Source organism: Sceloporus undulatus, chromosome 3 (assembly GCF_019175285.1).
Source record: "Sceloporus undulatus isolate JIND9_A2432 ecotype Alabama chromosome 3, SceUnd_v1.1, whole genome shotgun sequence".
NCBI lineage: Eukaryota > Metazoa > Chordata > Lepidosauria > Squamata > Phrynosomatidae > Sceloporus > Sceloporus undulatus.
This window is the reverse complement of record NC_056524.1, coordinates 219,027,950-219,046,768: the sequence shown is the minus strand read 5'-3', so window position 1 is coordinate 219,046,768 and position 18,819 is coordinate 219,027,950. Positions and strand designations below refer to the sequence as shown.

General features: G+C 42.6%; 1 protein-coding gene across 6 annotated transcripts in view; it reads left to right on the top strand.

Annotated features, from left to right (window-relative positions):
- The first annotated feature begins 4,347 nt into the window (after positions 1-4,347).
- The window catches only part of ETV5 (ETS variant transcription factor 5), a 60,000-nt gene continuing 45,528 nt past the window's right edge, over positions 4,348-18,819 (top strand). Inside the window, exons 1-6 of one of the 6 annotated variants that reach the window (XM_042458006.1) lie at positions 8,790-8,943; positions 10,012-10,154; positions 10,416-10,557; positions 10,714-10,801; positions 10,940-10,987; positions 11,405-11,455. In XM_042458006.1, coding sequence (XP_042313940.1) covers positions 10,513-10,557; positions 10,714-10,801; positions 10,940-10,987; positions 11,405-11,455 — 232 coding nt within the window. In that variant the 5' untranslated portion in view covers positions 8,790-8,943; positions 10,012-10,154; positions 10,416-10,512. The other 5 variants (XM_042458005.1, XM_042458009.1, XM_042458008.1 and 2 more) reach the window with 5 other exon arrangements.

The following is an 18,819-nucleotide window of genomic DNA, read 5'->3' as shown; positions in this document are numbered from 1 at the left end:
ATGTGTTAAGATCAGGAAAAAATCAACTTGGGATGAAACATTCAGTCTGTGTAGTGGGAATGTGTGGGGAAATGGATTCCACTGGTGGAGGTAAAAGCCAAACCAGATTCACATCCCTTTTGCTTTCTGGCTTTGTCTCAATCTGTCCTCTGAATTGCTGTTTCTTCAAGCCTTATAAAGTAAAGTACTGAATGTGCCTTCATAGTTACCCCTTAACTTATGAAGACCACATACATTTTTTAGGATTGTTTTAGGCAAGGAATACTCAGAGGTGTTTTACTATTGCCTTTCTGTGAATATAGCCTAAAGCACCTGATATTCCCTGTTGATTGTCTTTACTACTACTGTACTAACTAGCTGAGACCCTGCTTTCCTTCCAAGATAAGATCTGGTGCCTCCAAGGTATGTAGTGTGTTTCCTTTTTCTGCTGTCTTAGATCTGCTATTTCATTTTTATCAGATCTCTTCTGCCTCCATCCGCTCTCTATGCTAACCTCCCTCCAGTTTTCGTCTCTGCCCTGCTTGTTCTTCTGTAGCCAACCAAAATGGTCCTGTCTCACGTCTGTTATGACCTTCTTCCATATGTGCTTTCTTAGATTACCTGCTTTGTTGTATACATTATTAATGGGAAATCACTCCACGATGTTTTTAAACTAGACTGCAGATCATTCTCTTGCAATCACTGTTGCTGGGTAAGTGATTTCCTTTCTCTGTCAGAACTGGCTTTACGCCTCGCCTCTGATGATGAAGGCATCTACAGTACTTGCATGGTGGCCCTATTGAGTCAGTTGACTTGTTAGCTAATTCCTAAGTTGGAATCTTGCCACACACCACAAATTGAAGTATAGGGTGTGGGCATTGCCTGGAGCAGAGCCTGGAAAAGTTACTTTCTTGGACTATAATTCCCCAGATAGCATGGCCAGTCAGCATGCTGGCTATGGGATTCTGGAATATACTGTATAACCCAAAAGGGAATATTTTCCAGACTCTGAGCTGATGGTGCCATAAAAGCACAGATGCACACCTGGCCATAGTTCCCATAGTTTTCTCAGCTTGCGCTAGGTGGCTCAAGCATTTGAGGGCACTTTATATCCAAGAGGTTAGATTCAATAAGTACCAGTACTGGATTCCTATGTTCTACCATGTCAATGGCAGTGCATGAATACCTTTACACTGCTTCTGGTGTATAGTTGCCTACAGAAACTGATCATGCAGTCCAGACTCCTGTCCTTTGTGACAACCACAAGTTGTTCTTGACTGCACACAATATACACACTTAGAAATGTTAACCAGAATTTGTAAAAGTTCCCAAAAGGGAGCCTAAATACCCTAAAGGCACCAGATCCCAATTGATCTTGGAAGCTAAGCAGGATCAGCCCTGGTTAGTGTTTGGATGGGAGACTGCCAACAAATACCAGGTAGGCAATATTTCAGAAGAAGAAACTGGTAAAACCACCTCAGAGTATTCTTTGCCTTAAAAAACCCCTATGAAATTCATGAGGTCACCATAACCCAAAAGGTGACTTGAAGACACATGCATACACAACACAGAATTCCCTAATTCCTCCAGTCAATATGGCCACCATTTTTGTAGAATGAAAAACAAAACATTACCAAGTGCTGGCATTAACCCAGGAGCCTTCATCAGATGTCTGCATCTACATCTCCTTGCCTGAAAAAAAAGAGTGGAACCATGCTTCCATGCTCCTCCTGCCTGTTCCCCTGCATTATTTTGTGGACTTTTGAGGAGCCCTGTGTGCATACAGCTGAAGTGATGGAGGCTTCCAAACCCATCATCCTTTGCCATTGGCCATATTAATGGGAGCTGAACAACATCTGGAAGATTACCGTTGCCCACCCCACCACACTGCACTAGCGGTGCCAGCCATCATTCCAATGAAAGAAGAGTTTGCCACAGGTGAAGTCTAGATTGCCAAGATAACACTTGCATAATGAGGGTCAGCTTGACAGAATCTGACAGGTGTGGTGAGAATACACACATCTGTGTGTTGCTGTGCTCATCCAGAAGTGACAACACAGTTGCTTCACCAAGTGCCACATGTGGGCTAAGTTGCAATCGAGACACCACTGTCCGTGCATTGAATGAGCCAATTGAGCAACGACTACCCCACAAATGCAGCTCAACCCAAATGTGTACAATCCTTATGTGCACCACACCTTCTGATAGTAGTCTGTGAACATGAAACGGTTGTGGGTAGGCAGCACTTTCTGGATGTGATATGCCCCAAGCATGGCAGTGGAATAAGTGTGGGCTGACCTCAGGTTTGCATACATAATGTGATTTTTAAAAATGCTTGAACAATTGTAGCCCTGTAGTTCTCTGACATATTTTGAATTCATAAAGCAGTAGTAGTCAGGATCTTTTCTGAAAAGGCCTAACTAGTTGATGCCAAGTGGCCCTCTTGCATAAGGGCTTTGAAACTGCTGTGCTAGATCAGACCCACAGCTTAGTCCCAGAGTCTACCAGCCAATATGGCCATGCATTTTGGGAGCTGAATTCCAAAACCATCACATTTCCAAGTTCTCATTAAGCCATTCTTATTAATAGCAGACAGGAAGTCACTTTGTGTTCATGATCCAAACTTGGATCTTCTTGGTCACAGATGGAGCAGTCAGATAATTGCTCCCAATCATAGATAGCAACAACTACCTGATGACCTTAAATCACCTTGTGCCTGACTAAAACCCGCATTTCCCATTGCATTAAAAAAAAGTCCTACTGCACATTTTATGTACCTACTGCACACAATCTGTCCGGCTACACCTTGGAAAAATCTCTACATTTAATAATAAGATGATGAAATCTTTTATTTTTTGACTGCACATAAGGCATCTAGCTGCACCCTGGAATAATGTCTGCTGAGCAAGGACACAGGATGAGAAACAACATTTTGGGAATGGGAGAGCTTGCGGATCAAGGGCTTGCATTCCCAGATATCCTTTTTCTAGAAATGAAACACCCTTGAAGAAATTCCCAGTTAAAAGTCTCCATCCTCTTTTGCTGAGGATTTTAATTCATCGTTTTAGTTTATTGTGTACACATCCATAAAGATAAAGGGTGGGTTTAAAATGTTTTACTATAGGAATAAATTAAGGAAACGTGGGGGAGTGACCTTCTTTGATGATGATGATGATGATGATGATAATTTTGTCACCATTCTGACCGGCAGAAGCAAAAACAGGAGGCAAATCCTCTAGTGGCCTGATCTTTGGTCCAAAGGGATCATCATAATCATCGGTCCAAATAATCCTGTTTGAGACCGCTTTAACTGCCCTGGGTCAATGCCAGGGAATTCTGGGAATTGTAGTTTTGTGAGATATTTAGCCCTCTATGTCAGAAAGCTCTGGTGCCAGAATAAACAGCAATTCCCAGGATTCCCTAGCACTGAGGAAGGGCAGTTAAAGTGGTCTCAAACTGGATTATTTCTGCAGTGTGTTTTGGACTTTGGGCATCCTGACTCAGTAATAAGTCTCAATTCATTGGATGGAGACAAACTAGGTCTCAAAGGGAATATCTTTTTGCTTTGCTAATGGAATTTAAATGTTATTTCCTAGGCTTTAAGAATCTCCCAGTAGTACCCACATGGCCAGAAGGAGGGAATATGAACCCTTAGAAATATATATATATATATTCACACACACACATACATATAGCATTATTTATTTTATCTTTATATATCAATATATATAATGTATATTAATATAAATCCATATATATATATATATATACAGTACTGTATATATTAATATATATAAACATAAATCCATATGAATATAGCATTATTTAATATTAATATATTAAAATAGATATTTATATAAACATAAATCCACTCATATCAAAATAAATGTCAGTCCATGCTTCTTGGTGCCGCTCAAAACGGAGGACATTCTGGAACGCCTCCTGGAGTGAAGTAGGACGCGTCCGGGAAAAGGAGGACGCCCGGGGATGGAGCATCCAGGCCCGAAGCAAAGGTGGGGCGCGTCCCCTTTAAATCCCTCTCCCCTCCCCCTCCCCCTCCCCCTCCCTCTGGCCGCGCGATGCCTCTCTCTCGCTTTCTTCTTCTCTTTTTTTTATGAATGAAAGCGCTCCTCGAACAAAGTATGTAAATGAAGTCCGCCTTGATTGGCTGCCTCCCTCCCGAGGGAGGAGGGGGGAGTGTATGGGGGGGGAACATCCCTCCAACGTTCCAAAGGGGCGGGATTAGAATCCGGCGCTGGGCCACGGCGGCCATTCAGGACGGGGAGGCGTCGTCGCCTCGGAGCCTGATTGGCCGCCCGGTAGGATAAACAAGCCGTGATTGACAGGGGCTGGCGGGGCTGCGTGGGCCAATGGGGACGGGAGTGAGGAGGGCTCTGGAGGCCGTTCGCGGGGGCTCCGGCGGCTGCAACCCGGCGGGGCTTCTAGCGACCGAGGAGGAGGAGGCGGCTGCGGAGAGGCTCCATGGGGCAGGTGAGTCTGGAGATAAGGGCGGGCGAGGAGCCCTGGGGGACACGGAGCGGGAGGATCGGGGGCGCAGGTGCTCCCTGGAGCAAGGTAACCAGGCGCCCTCCTTTTACCGGACGCGTCCTCCATGTCCGGGAGGAATGCTACAATGCCCTCCGTTTTGAGCAAGGCTAAGAAGCATGGATTAATATTTCTAGGAGTGTTTTTTCCCCAACTCATCTTTTTCCGGGCGCGTCCTCCATGTCCGGGCTTCATGCCACAAGGCCCTCCGTTTTGAGCAAGGCTAAGGAGTATGGATTGATATTACTATGAATGTGTGGTTTTTTTCTCTTCCTCTTTTTTCCGGACGCGTCCTCCATGTCCGGGCTTCTGTCCAGGAGGAATGCCGCAATGCCTTCCATTTTGAGCATAGCTAAGGAGCATGGATTGATATTTCTAGGAGTGTGGGGGTTTTTTAGCTTAAGGGTGACTGGGCGTCCGCCTTTCCCCGGACATTTGCTCCATGTCTTCTAAGAGGAATGCCATAACGTCCTCCATTTTGACCAAGGCTAAGGAGCATGGATTGATATGTCTAGAAGGGGTTTTTTTCTCCCCCAGATCAGAATGACCAGGCGTCCTCCTTTTCCCGGACGCTCCTTACTTTTCAGCCCTTCTGTCTGGGAAGCTTTCCCAAATGTCCTCCTTTTTGAGCATGACTAAGAAGCATGGATTGATATTGATATGAGTGTTTTCAGCCCAGGGTGACCCTAGGCGTCCTCCATTTCCAGGACAAGTCCTCCATTTCAACCTTCTGTCCAGAAGGAATTCCAAAATGTCCTCCCTTTTGAGCAGGGCTAAGGAGCCTGGGTTTATGTGAAATCGAAGGCTTTCATGGCCGGCATCCATCCACAAAAAGCTAAAGCATGAATTTATAGTTACAGTAAGTGTGTCAAGGTTTTCTTTGGCCGTGTCCTGTGTTGTTTCTTGGCTGTCCTACATTTTGGGTTGCCTCGTCCTCCTTGCTGTTGAGGACTTCTGGGGTTGCCATGTGGGGTTGTGACCGATGTGGATGGATGGATTTTAGTGTGATACGTTAGTCATGGTGTGTACTGTATTGTGTGCATTCAAATCATTTCTGACTTATGGCAAACCTATCTTGTGGTTTTCTTGGCAAGCTTTGTTCAGAGGAGGTTTGCCATGGCTTTTCCCTGAGGCTGAGAGTGTGTGACTCCTCAGGTCACCCAGTGGCCTTCATAGGATTTGAACCCTGGTCTCCATAGTCATAGTAGTCCAACGCTCTGGCCTACTTTTCCTTGAATGCCCTCCATTTTGTGGCACCTTGTCCTCCTTTGCATTTAGGACATCTGGTCGGGGTGACCAGAGGTCCTCCTTTTCCAGGACCTGTCCTACATGTCAGCAAGAATTCCAAAACGGCCTCCATTTGAACATATTAAGAAGTCTTTTGAGTAGCACCACCTTTGCTGTTCTCCTTTGAGTAGGAGGATAGGATGGAGCTGTTGTTGCCGTTGTTGACCTCAACCCATGTGAGTGAAGTCCAAAACAATAGGGAGAGAATAGCAAAGTGTCCCACACTACGTATCCCAAAATACATGTACCAAAAACGAAAGAAGATACTGGAAAACCTTTATGTATCAAAATATACTCATATGTGTGAAGTCGGATGCTTTCATGGCTGGCATCCATACATTTTTGTGGGTTTTTGGGGGGCTATGTGGCCATGTTCTAGAAGAGGTTATTCCTCATGTTTCGCCAGCATCTATATGGCTGGCATCTTCAGGAATAAACTCTTCTAGAACATGGCCACATAGCCCCAAAACCCCCCCAACAAAAACCTATACAGCATTCATATGTGTTAACACCAACAACTAATGAAGGACAGTGAAATCTATAAGTCACCATACATATAGCTATGAATGAAATTGCTAATGAAAAATCCAGTATAGTCCAAAGTTCTGCTGTAAACTGAATATGGCAGCAACTATAAATGTCGGGGGGAAATCTTCTGCTTGAAGAGTGCATCCAGTTCCGTGGAATCTTTGCCATCGAATATGATTACTATAAGACAACTCACTAATCCATGGCAGCCAATAAGAGGCAGTAATTCAAATAATTGGCAATCATTTGGCTCGGGAAGGAGGCAAGGCAGCACAGGCAGCAAGACGGCTACCTCTGGAGTTATACAGCCGTTTCGACATCAAGGTCTTCTTCAGTTGGGAATGAGACATTTCCAAGACCCCCATCATCCACTGCTCTGCTCAGGTCCTGTCCATTCAGGCCCATGGCCTCCTTGATGGGGTCCATCCATCTGGCCTGGGGTCTTCCTCTCTTTCTACTACCTTCCCTAGCATTATTGTCTTTTCCAGGTATTTATGCCTTCTCATGATGGGGCCAAAGTACAACAGCCTCAGTTTCATCATCCTGGCTTCCAGGGAGAATTCAAGCTCGATCTGCTCATAGACCCATTTGTTTGTCTTTTTGGGTATCCTCAGCAGTCTTCTCCAGCACCGCATCTCAAATACATCCATTTCCCTCTTTATGTGCTTTCTTCACTGCCCAGCTCTCCCATCCATACACAGCGATGGGGAATGCAATGGCTTGGATGAGTCTCGCTTCAGTGTTCAGTTGAACATCTTTGCACATTAGAGGATGGATAGGACAGGATAATAAAACATAATAAAAATATAAAAGGAGAATAAAATACAGTTGGCCCTCCATAGCCACATTTTTTTTATCCACGACTTCAACCATCCATGGCTTGCAAATATTAAAATACATATCTGTAGTTGTTGTTGATAACAACTATTGAATCAATCTCATGGCGCCCCTGTGGATGAAGCATCTCCAAGACCCCTTGTCCTCCATTGCTCTGGTCCTGTAAACCCATACCTCTGACTTCCTTAATAGAGTCGATCCATTTGGCATCCAGTCTTCTTCTCTTTCTACATCCCTCCACCTTTCCTAGCATTATTGTTTTCTTCCAATGATTTGTGCCTTCTTACGATGTGGCCAAAGTACGACAGCCTCAGTTTTGCCATCTTGGCTTCCAAGGCTTGATTTGTTCAAGGACTCATTTATTTGTGCTTTTGGTTATTGGTGGTATCCTCAGCACTCCTCTCCAGCACCACATCTCAGATATATTGATTTTCTTCCTATCTTCTTTCGTAACTGTCCAGCTCTCACATCCACACATTGTAACAGGGAATACATAGGGATTACATAGGATAGAATAACATGGGAATACATACAAATAAGTCTACGAAAGTTCATGCTGCCAACTTCTTTCATTTTTTGAGTCTCAAAGGAGCTACAAGATCTCTCTGCCTTGGGATGGCTAGGACAGGATAATAAAAATAACAAAAGGAGACTTTAAAAGCATCTGAGGAAGTGGACTGAAACCTACAAAAGCTCATGCTGCCAACTTCTTTCTCAGTGAGGCTCAAAGGGGTTACAGTGCTTATTGACCAGCTGTAAACTGCTCTGTAAGCCTTTGGAGCTGAGTGTTTTTAGGGTATGAATACTCTAAAATAAATAAAAGATTTACTGATTCTGCAGACTTAACACGGCTGTATCTTTGGAAAAAGAGAAATAAAATATGGCTATGTGTGTAACCATATGGAATGGGTGTCTGCTTATTGTGGGTGTTTCCAGCTTTTCTCTGGTGCCACAACTAACCACCCTCCCAGAATTCCACAGCCTTGAGCCATGGCACTTAAAGCGGGTTGAAAGTGGATTATTTCTGCCCTGTGGATGGATCCCTGGGGTCCCTTTTGTGTTCCAGGCAGAGGAGCTGCAGCAGTGGCTCTGCTTTCCTTTTCCTTTTCTGGGAGGCTGCCTCCTGTGCTGTGTGTGGATGTGGGCGATTTTTATGAATGGAGCTGGCTTCTTCTTCTCCTGCGTGAATGGAGCCAGGCCTGGCTGGAGGGCGGGGGAGCCCTTGGGGAGGCGGGCCATGAATGGAGCGAGCTGGTCCTCCTTTTTTGTGAATGGGGGCCCTGGGCGGGATCTGGTTACACTCGACCTGCTGCTGCTGCTGCTCTTCTTGCTGGGGCTGCTCCTGGGGCCATTCATAAAACTTAGGCCAGGCTCTGGCTTGGAAGGAGAGGGTTGCAGGGGGCTCTTCTTTGGCTCTTTTTGTTTCATCTCATTTTATTTCTATATATATTCCCCCCTCCCTCGCCTTTGGCTGGGGCTGAGTGTCAGCCATGCAACGTTTGTAAAGATGGTGTGTTGTTTTGCTGGTCTTCTTCCTGGCTTCAAATCTCAGAGGCGGATGGAGTTGGGAACTGAGGTTCGGCCTTGAGCATCCAAAGGTTTGGTCTGTAGGCTTGAGCCCCTTCCCCACAACCACCCCCTTCGGCCTTTGGGGTCCTGTCTTCTTTTTTCTTCTTCTTTTTTTAGATTGAAAACCTGAGAGGAGGGAGTTGTCAAATTAACCATCTGTATGTCACTCTGAAAGCCTTGGGGGCTGAGCATTTCGGGGTATGGATACTCTAAATAAATAAAAGAATAAATTCATTTTTTTATGCCTAGGGGCATTTTGAGGTGCCGCTTGCAACAGTTGGTCTGGTGGGATTCAGAAATGGGGGTCCCTGCCCCTTATACGGAGCTATATTTTAGTCCCTTTTTCTTTTTTAGTCTGTAGAATCAGAATGTAGAGAGATCTTGTAGCTCCTTTGGGACTAACCGAAAGAAAGAAGTTGGCAGCATGAGCTTTTGAAGACTTCAGTTGACTTCCTCAGGCAGAGAGATCCTGCAGCCCCTTTGAGACTAACTTCCCCCCAAGTGTTATGGAACAGTGCCTTTTCCTCAGATTATTATTATTATTATATTAACTATCATTTTCATCATTTTTATTTATTTATAGAGCGCCATCACTGTACATGGTGCTTTACAAGAAAAAGGGACAAAGGAAAAAACAGTTTATTATTATTATTATTATTATTATTATTATTAGTGCATCCATTTTGTCTTCTTGGTTCACACTGTTTGGTAGAAAAGGTGATTTATTTCAAGCAAGTTGCAGAAGTCTCTTGTGCATAACTTCGACATGGGTTTACTTAGGGGGAGGCGGCTGAAAAAAACATTCCCCTGTTAGCAGATTTCTTTTCCACGTTGGAGCTGCCAAAGTTGCATCAGCAGAAGAAGGGGCTAAGTGGTTTTCCATTTTGCGCTGGATTTCATGTCTGCTTCAACACCGAGACGGTGTGAAAACTTCTGAGTAAATTATTTGCAATTTCTTGGTACTGAAAGGTTTTTTTTATAATATGCTTTTGCTATACTGCATTCCTTACCGTGTTTTCTGGAAGCCCAAGCCCCATCCATATGGAGGAACCTGCATTGCAGTGTGTATGTGTGTGTGTCCCTGTGCATGTTTGTATGTGTGTATTGGAGGTTAGGTTCAACTCGGAAGTTCATCTGGGTCCCTCCAAACCTTGGAACAGTTTCATGGAGCGGCTTTTCATCTCCTGAAAGCTGAGCTCCTTCACAAAGTAGAAGTGACTTTCTGTCCACTTGTTGCTATTTATATTTTATCTTTTGACCATGTAGGGAGAAAATGGACTCCAACGTGCAATGCGATCTCTGCCTTGTAATCCGGGCCGTTCTTGTGTTTGTTCTTCAGGGGTTGTAATTCGTCTTTAGTGATGTCACGGCTGTTTCCACAGTAATGCTGTGACATCACGGATTAAAAGGTTTGGGACCTTTTGTGTGTTGGCTAAAAAAGACACAATGATTGGAGTAGCCACCTTATGAATTCAGTGAATTGAGAGGGAAATACAAGAACGAATAGGTCCCCCTCCCCAAAGTAATTCTGTTTGGTGCACATGAATTAAGCACAGCAGCTAATCCTCAAAGATTGGAAACTGTGCTCAAGTGCTATTAGAGACAATCTTTTCAGGTGGCTTACGGGCAAAGCATGTTTTAATTTCTCTCTCTGTCTCTCTCTTCTCCAGTTTTAAATCCGCCAGAGGTTGATTCTGAACTCTTCTCACCCTGGAAGAGCTCAATGCTAAAAACATTCAAGGGAATATTAAAGAATCTGCAAGCACAATGGATGGCTTTTATGACCAGCAAGTACCATTCATGGTCCCTGGGGTAGGTCTTGCACGGTTTTATCTCCATATGTGACTTTTGTTTTCCCAGCTTATGACCTTTCCCCACTCCCCCACCTCTCCTTTGGATGAAGTTTGCATTGATTCTTCTTTGGGAAGACTTGTCCTTCATGGTGACATTTCTTTGCTTGTGTCTCAGAAACCTTGCGGGGATGAATGTCGAGGGAGGCCAGTGAATGACAGAAAAAGGAAGTTTCAAGATACTGACTTGGCTCATGATTCTGAAGGTAGTAAAAAAAAATCCCCTCCCCTTTTTTTAAAATTAAGATATTTGAATCATTGCCATTCTAAATACCACATGTACACTTTCGTATTCATGTAAAGAGAAAGAATATTTAATTTTTTAAATTTTTATTTTCTTTCAGAATTGTTTCAAGATCTCAGCCAACTGCAGGAGGCTTGGCTAGCTGAAGGTAAATTGCCATTGATGTATTCGTTTGTGTAAGCCTTCCACAACCTAAGATCTTTCAGAAGTCTTGGAATGTAAAACCTATCATTCCACAGGGTGGGGGATGATGGATTTTGCAGTCCAGTACCCCTAGAAGGTTGCCAGGCTATGGGGAAGGCCAGCATACATTTTTACTTTACTTTGTCATCTATTAGATATTATTCATTGCTTTCACTAATACTGTAAAATAGTACTTTCTTTGCTTATTGCCTTGTAAATTATCGCTGTGGGGATAATATTTTGCAATACAGGTTGCTTGTATGATTTTTATGTTTTTCTGAACTTCCAAACCACTTTGGGTTTGTCTTTAGCTTAGTTAAATACAGTAAACAGGGAAACTAAAAAGAATGAAAACCTTTTCTTTCTCTCCCTTTTTTTGTAGCCCAAGTTCCTGATGACGAACAATTTGTCCCAGATTTCCAGTCCGATAACTGTAAGTCACTGCCATTCTTTTGTCTGATTGCTGCAAAGCCTGTAAAGACATAGCAAAACATGGGATGGGTCCTAGTCACTCCTGTCCTCTCTCTATGTTTGTATGTTGCTTTTGTTAATAGAAATGTTGTTTCAGTATTTACTTTGACATGAATTTGTGGAATCAGCTGAACTTGGAAGAAAAAGGAGCTGCTAGAATGGTGTCACATTGGAGTCTCCATTAACAGCTCCCATTTAATTGAAGAATTTGGGATATTTCTTTGAGCATCTCTGAGACTGCCTATTAACCTTGATCTCAGCAGAACCCTTTCAAGCCCCCATGAATACTTCATAATGTAAAAAGATATTAAAATCCATTTGACAGCAAGCACAAGAGCACTCTGTCTCTCACCAGCCCTGGGCCTCCAATTCCCTCAATGACTTTCCTGGCTATTACAGCTGTAGCTCACTTGCTACGGCTGTGAAGGACAAAGCTTTGCTGGTGAAACTTGAGCAGCTTTCGGGAGAATTAGTCATTGGCAAGCCAGTGAAGGCGCCTGCATCACCACGAGAACCTTTCCTTCCCTTTACCATCAGAGACAAACACCTGAGCCTATTTTTGCCCCTTTGCATCCCCGCAGTGACTTATACACACTCCTGTTCTCTGCATATTTTTAGAGTGATCTGGGAGCATTAGAGGTTATAGAAAAGCAAGATGTTCTTCTTAAACCCGTTAAGGGAAAACGTCATTCGGTATCCATTCAGGGGCCCTCACCCTCACCCAGCCCGTGTGTGTATGTGTGTGTGTGTGTGTGTTTACTGAGCTGTGTTCAGATTGCCATAGAATCCAAAGGGAAGAAAACATCGCCTGCAGTAGAACGGATTCCTCATGCAAACTCTGTCACAGCATGCAGCAGAGTATTTTGTGCTACAGTAAACGCATGTTAATTATTGCCCTTTGATTACTTTGAAGTGAGTGGGAAGCTCGCCATGAAAGCTTCTTCAGACAGACAGCATATTTGCTGGGGGTTTGGTCCTTCCTCCCCCCCCTCCTTTTTTTTTTTTTTTTTTTTTCTTCCTTTCCCTTCACTCCTCCTTTCCTGAGATGAAAGGCAGCCTGGAGTAAGAATTTTTCTCCCTGTGTTGACATTCTAGCCCAGCCCTTCCAGTTCTTGCTTGGAGCAGTATAAAACTGCAGTCAGGCTGCGTGGGAGGAGGTGTTGTTGGCAGAGGTGTGCGCTTGAATGCCTCTTGGCAGGCTTTTACAGCTCAGTAACCTGAAGGATTGTGGGAGAAACAAAATGTCTTCTCCTGAGCACTAGGCCTCTCTGTGTTGCTAACCTAGGGCAAGATGCTTTGGATGCTCTGCTGGGTTGAAGTGGCTTTCCTCTGTGGTTTGAGTAATGCCTTGCATTCACCATTTGCAGCAAATGAGTCGATAGCAAGAGGAGGGGGGTTCCTGTTGCAAGCTGCTTTTATATGAATGAATAGCTTCCGACCTCAAATAGCTCTAGGAATGCAACATCAAATATTACGGGAACAAAACAGATCTCTGGATGAAACAGGCTTGGCTTCTTACTTTTTTAAAAGAAATATTTTGAGTTTAATGAAAAGGATGGGGAAGATTTTAACTCTTTTAAAAGAAATATTTTGAGTTTAATAAAAAGGATGAGGAAGATTTTAACTCTCTGAGAAGCAGGAAGACTAAGTCACAGTGAGAAATATTTCTTCCAAAACCATTATTGTTTGATAGACCACCTTTAGAGGGGAGGGGGAGTCTAAGTACTGTCATTCTTGGGAAGAAAAGGTAATCTGGAGAAGAGAATATATAGAAGGGGAGTAGCTATGGGAAGAATCAAAATTGAGGGGGGGGGATTCTGTCCCAGCAAATGAAATTCAGTCTCAAAATTTCTAGCATTGCAGTAACTTTAAAGCTTCTGCATTTAGAAATAAATTTAGAAAAGCAGTAGGCAAAGTTATATAGGAATTGTGAACACAGCAAATGTAAGAGTTCTGGATGCGAGTGATTTCTCTGTCTCACTGTCTGCAATGCTAGAAATTTGGAGAGTGAAGGAAAATTTCTTGGGAGGCAGAGTTTTACTGGAAAGGCAATGCCCTCATTCCCTCCCTGCTTATGACCTTTCTGAAACACATTAATAAGAAAACCTGCTAATAAAGTGCCAGAATAGCTGTATAGGTCCAAAATACACTGCAGAAATAATCCAGTTTGAGACCGCTTTAACTGACCTGGCTCACTGTTAAGGAATCTGGGGAATTGTAGTTTATTTTGGCACCAGGGCTCTGTGACTGAGAAGGTTAAATGTCTCACAAAACTACAGTTCCTAGAATTTCCCAACACTGAGCAAGGGTCTCAAACTGGATTATTTCTGCAGGGTGTTTTGGACCATAGAAATATCTGAATAAAGAGAAATCAAAGGGGCATCTTTTTTGCACATTGACGAGTTTTTAGAACTCTTGCTAATAAGGTTTAGATTGATTGCATGATGATTCATGGTTTGGATTATTACTGTGGTTTCTGGCACAGAAATATAAATGTAGTATGACTATCATGTTAATCATAAACACACTTACTTGGAAGTAGGTTCCATTTAAACTGGAGGAGTTTGGTGCCCAGAAAATTCATCTGAGGCTGAAGCTGATCCTGTTTTTGTATCAAAGTTTGCTTGCAATGTGTGGGATTAGGAATGTTTAACCGCATCTCTCTGTGTTTTAAATTGGGGGTGTGGGTGGATTTTCATCTTCTTCTGATGTTTCCTATTATATAATTGCTTTACCTCTTTTTAAAATAATGTCCATGTAGATACAGTTTATAAAGTTTAATTTTTTCTGCAAGCTCTATGAAAGACAATAGGTCTTTGCACATCCCTGCTTGCTGGCTGTATCTCATTCTCTGACAATGTGATTATAAATTAAACCAACCTTCCTCGATTTAGTGGCCTTCTGATAAGGTTGACTACAATCCCAATTATAGCCCTGCTGACTGGGGATGGTGGGAATTATAGTCCATTTGGAGGGCAGTAGATTAATGAAGGCTTTAAATCCAGGTTGGCTTTTTTATTGTTGTTCCTTGCTTCTTTTTTTAATGTGAATCATTAAAACCATTTCTTTTTACAGTTAGTTTTTCTGCCATCTATCAGGCTCTTCCAGATACCAGTGTTTTGTTTTCATGCAGTAACTGTTCAGTTATTAGCATTTTCTTACTCAAGTTCCAGAAGGCTTCCTCCGTGGTATCATCTCTTTTTGGAGGAGCCCGTTCATCTGAAGAAGTAGGCTGTAGTCCACAAAAGATTAGACCAAAACAAATTGCTAAGTCTTAAGACTATTTAACATTTCTACTGGAGCTTGGAAACATGTCTTCTTGGACTACAGCTCCCAGAACCTCTAGCAGCCATGCTGGCTGTCAAATTCCAATCATTGTAGCCCAGAAGCTCATTTTTCCAAGCTGTGTGTTACTCCCATTGCTTAGTGCCCCAACAGTGTCACTGACAAAGAAGACTTATTTTCCACTTCCACACATATGTATCACTTAGCAGACATTTTTAAAAATTCTTAAAAGACCAAGCAGTTATTTTCTGGTTTTGATATTCTTGTTTTTTATGATTATACAGTGGTACCCCGGGATACGAAATACCCAGGTTACGAAATTTCCGGGATACGAAAAAATCCCATAGGAAATAATTGTTCCGGGTTACGAATGTTTTTTCGGGTTACGAAAAAATTTTTGGTGCTTTTTTCGGCTTTTTCGCACGAAATCGCGGCTTTTCCCCATTAGCGCCTATGGCATTTCGGCTTGCGAATGCTTTTCGGGTTACGAAAGCGGCGGCGGAACGAATTAATTTCGTAACCCGAGGCACCACTGTATATGGCTTTACATTTGTATGTGATTATACTGGCTTTTCTTTGAAATGTGAACTATGTTGGGTAGTTGCTTGGAGGGGTGAAATAAAATGTTTTTAAACCACGGATGGGCAACTGTGGTCCGCCAGAAGCTTTTGGACTGTGATTCCCATAGTCCATTATTGTTGGCTATGCTGGTGAGGGCTAATACAAGGCATAGGCCAAAACATCTGGGGAGGGACATAATTATCCTCCCCTGATTAAAACAAATGAACATAGGAACCCTTGTACAGACCCCAAAAAGGAGATACCAACAAAGCCTTCCCATGTCTCCACAGCCATATCCTGCCTTTTTATTAACTTTTTATTTGCTCTAAGAAGCAGAAATGGTGCCTGTTATCATGAGAAGTGGAGTTCAGTAAGCCAGTAAGGGTTAAAAGGGCAAGTAATTACAGTCTTCTTTCTGTGTGTTCCCGATAACACCTTGAATTATTAAACAGGCAACTACCTCCTTTGGTTAAGAGGAGGATTTGTGGATAAAGATAATAATTTGGGGCAGACAGTGGTGCTTTCAGAACTAAAAGCAGATTGAATAAAGAGTTGAGTGATGGTGATCCTGGGATGTGAATTTATCCCTGTTTTCCATTTGCTGAATATGTTTTTCATCTTTCTGTGTCAGTTAAAACCCCCTGACAAATCTATTTGGCCAGAGGTAATGACAGACGACAGTAATGGGTATACCCAGAAATTTGAAAGTTCTCCAGCTAATGTGCCAACTGGCTCTACCTATGGCCCCTGGAAATTAATACCTTTTTAATCCACTGTCAGATCTCTTTAAGATTGTTGTCTGGCTCCAGAATGTGCTGGTTTTGTGCTGTTCTAACACAGATGAATTGAGATAAACAAATTAAATGACTGTTGGTTCCATGTAGTTTTCTCGTGGCACACGAGAGAACAAATATTTTAAAATAAAGTTAGCATGCCATGTCTCCAGGTGTAAAAGCCTTTTAAAATTGCCAGATTTCTATTGATCAATGCCATCTCTTTCAGTATTGACTGTTTTAACCATTTAATTGGAATCTGTCTCAATGAAAGACTTTTTGGTAATCAAGTGTTAGACACTGTTAGAGTAGTTTGACCGAAAATTAAGCCCTCTGGATGTTGTGGTTGACAACTCCCATCAATTCCAATCAGCATAGCCGATAGTCAGAAATTATTGGGGGGGGGGCGGTTATCCCAAATATCTGGTGGGCACAACTCCCATCATCCCTATTGAACTTGTAAAACGTCTGGAGGATATCCAGCTAGGGAGATTTCAGTTAGAGAACATTAATGTCTTCATTCTTTCAATAAAGGTTTTCCAGTGGGTTTCTAAAATAAGTTTATAAAATTGTTACAGTTTAGATTGAGATTGCTAATCTGTGTCTCTAAAACTAGATGTATTTGAAACTTGTTAGGTCAGTCCTAGGAAAGTGAAGAGAGCTATTATTTCAGAGTAATTCATACCTGTGTATTATTTGCAAGAGGGGGAATGGTTCTGAAGAAAGTTTATCTGTTTTCTGGTTGAGACCGTCACTGTAGACAAAAAGGAAGCTTTTTGGGGAGCAAAGTTCAGGATCATTGTGAGATTGCTTCAGAATAGTATGAGACTCTTGAAACTGAGGAACATTGACCCATGACTTTTGATCTCTCTCTGGCTCTCCTTCTGACCCCATTTTGGCCAAGACAGTGAGCTGGTAAGGAAAGGGTTTGTCTCATAGAAATGTAAATCCTTCCAGTACCTTCTGCTCTCCAGCTAAGTACTCTGGAGCTAAGCAGGTGTGCTGTGGTGCAGCTCAGCTGGCTTTCCATCTCTTATGTTGCCAAGCAACTGGACTGTGTGTACAGGTTGCTTTGGAGCTGGTAGCAAGCAGCTGCAGAAAGGAAATCACACTAGCCTGGGAAACGATGGGTTGGAAATAAAGTGATGCTTCCTCAGAAGATCAGAGCTTGGAAGAGTTATTTTTGGACTGCATGTCCCAGAATTCCTTAACCTGGAGGGTTCTGATTGTTGTAGTCCAAGAAAGTAGATTTCTAGGCTCCATAAAATACAAATGGATAGTTAGGTAGTTGGTATTATGCAAGCAGGAATACCTCTGTGAGGAGGGTTTGGGACTTGGCAGACTTGGGTCAAGTCAGTCATTAAACTCCTTCTCGCTTTTTCTAACCAACCTTGCAGCATTGTTGTGCGGATAAAGCAAGGAAGACCAGTCATGTAGGCTGCCTTTAGCTCACTGAAAGAAATGCAAGACATCAATATAACTATTCAATGAATAATTTATGAAAGCATCCCCCATCTAATGGCAGTCTGGGGATATGACACTAAAGAGTACAATATGGCAAAGTTCTCCCACCAAGCTTTCCCAGGCTGAATGTCCCCCTTTATTTTGCGCATATGCTCAACATTTGGTGTGTCTGATGCGAGGGAGAGATCCAGGCAGCTGGATGGACCTAGTTTAGGGAAGGCTAGCTTCATATTCTAAGGCCCAGTGGTGTCACTAAGGTTGGTGTCACCCGATGAGGTAACTCATGGTGTCATTGACCTCCTCCACCCATACCACACCATACAGAATCCTTAGTAATGTTTTTTGTACTGACATTACTCATAAATCGTAATTCTGATATATCACTGAATGTAATGATAATAGGTGTGACATAAACAACTAGAAAATTAAAATTATACCTTTAAATTACAATATCATATGCACAGCCGAAATGTATTTACATGTACATAGTTTTGTGTGGTTAAAGTTAAAATTTAGTAATATGTGATGTTTTAAAAAGATATTTTAAATTAAAAATTAATTTAAAAATTACATTTTAAATTGCTTTTAAAACCTAGGGCCTCTCCTTTCTCCTCCAGCTGAGCTTTGCCCCAGTCACACCAATTCTTCAGCAGTTTAAAAGGATGCAAGAGAATGCTACAGTTCATTTCTGCCAAAAAAAACCCAGATGTTTGGGGAGCAGTGGTATCATCCCCCATTTAGGGTGTCACCTGGTGTAGCCCACACACCCCTAGTGATGCCCCTGCTAAGACCACACAGTACTATAGTTTGACCCTGGTGAAAAATCTGTTTCCATTTGGGCTGTCAGCAGGTTTTTCAGCCCTTGTTCTGCTTTTCCAGACTTTAGATGAGCTCTTCCTCTGAAAAGTGTACTAGTCATCAAAGCTACAGTGAAAATGCATATTTCAGCACAGGCCTCAATCAGGAGAATCATATGGTTGATGCCATTCTCATTTGTGACTTGAGAAAGCCGATGGGGAATTGCCAGAGGAAACTGCCATCATTATTCTGCCCCAAAAGAAAGTATGTTCAGCCAGCTTTCCTTTTGATGCACTAGTTTTCTATGTGTAGGGAGAGCTTGCATGGCGGTGAGGTAAGAAGCATTCAAATATGGAATTCCACAAAGGCAATCCCAAGTGCTACATCACATAATAATAATAATAATAATAATAATAATAATAATAATAATAATAATAATAATAAT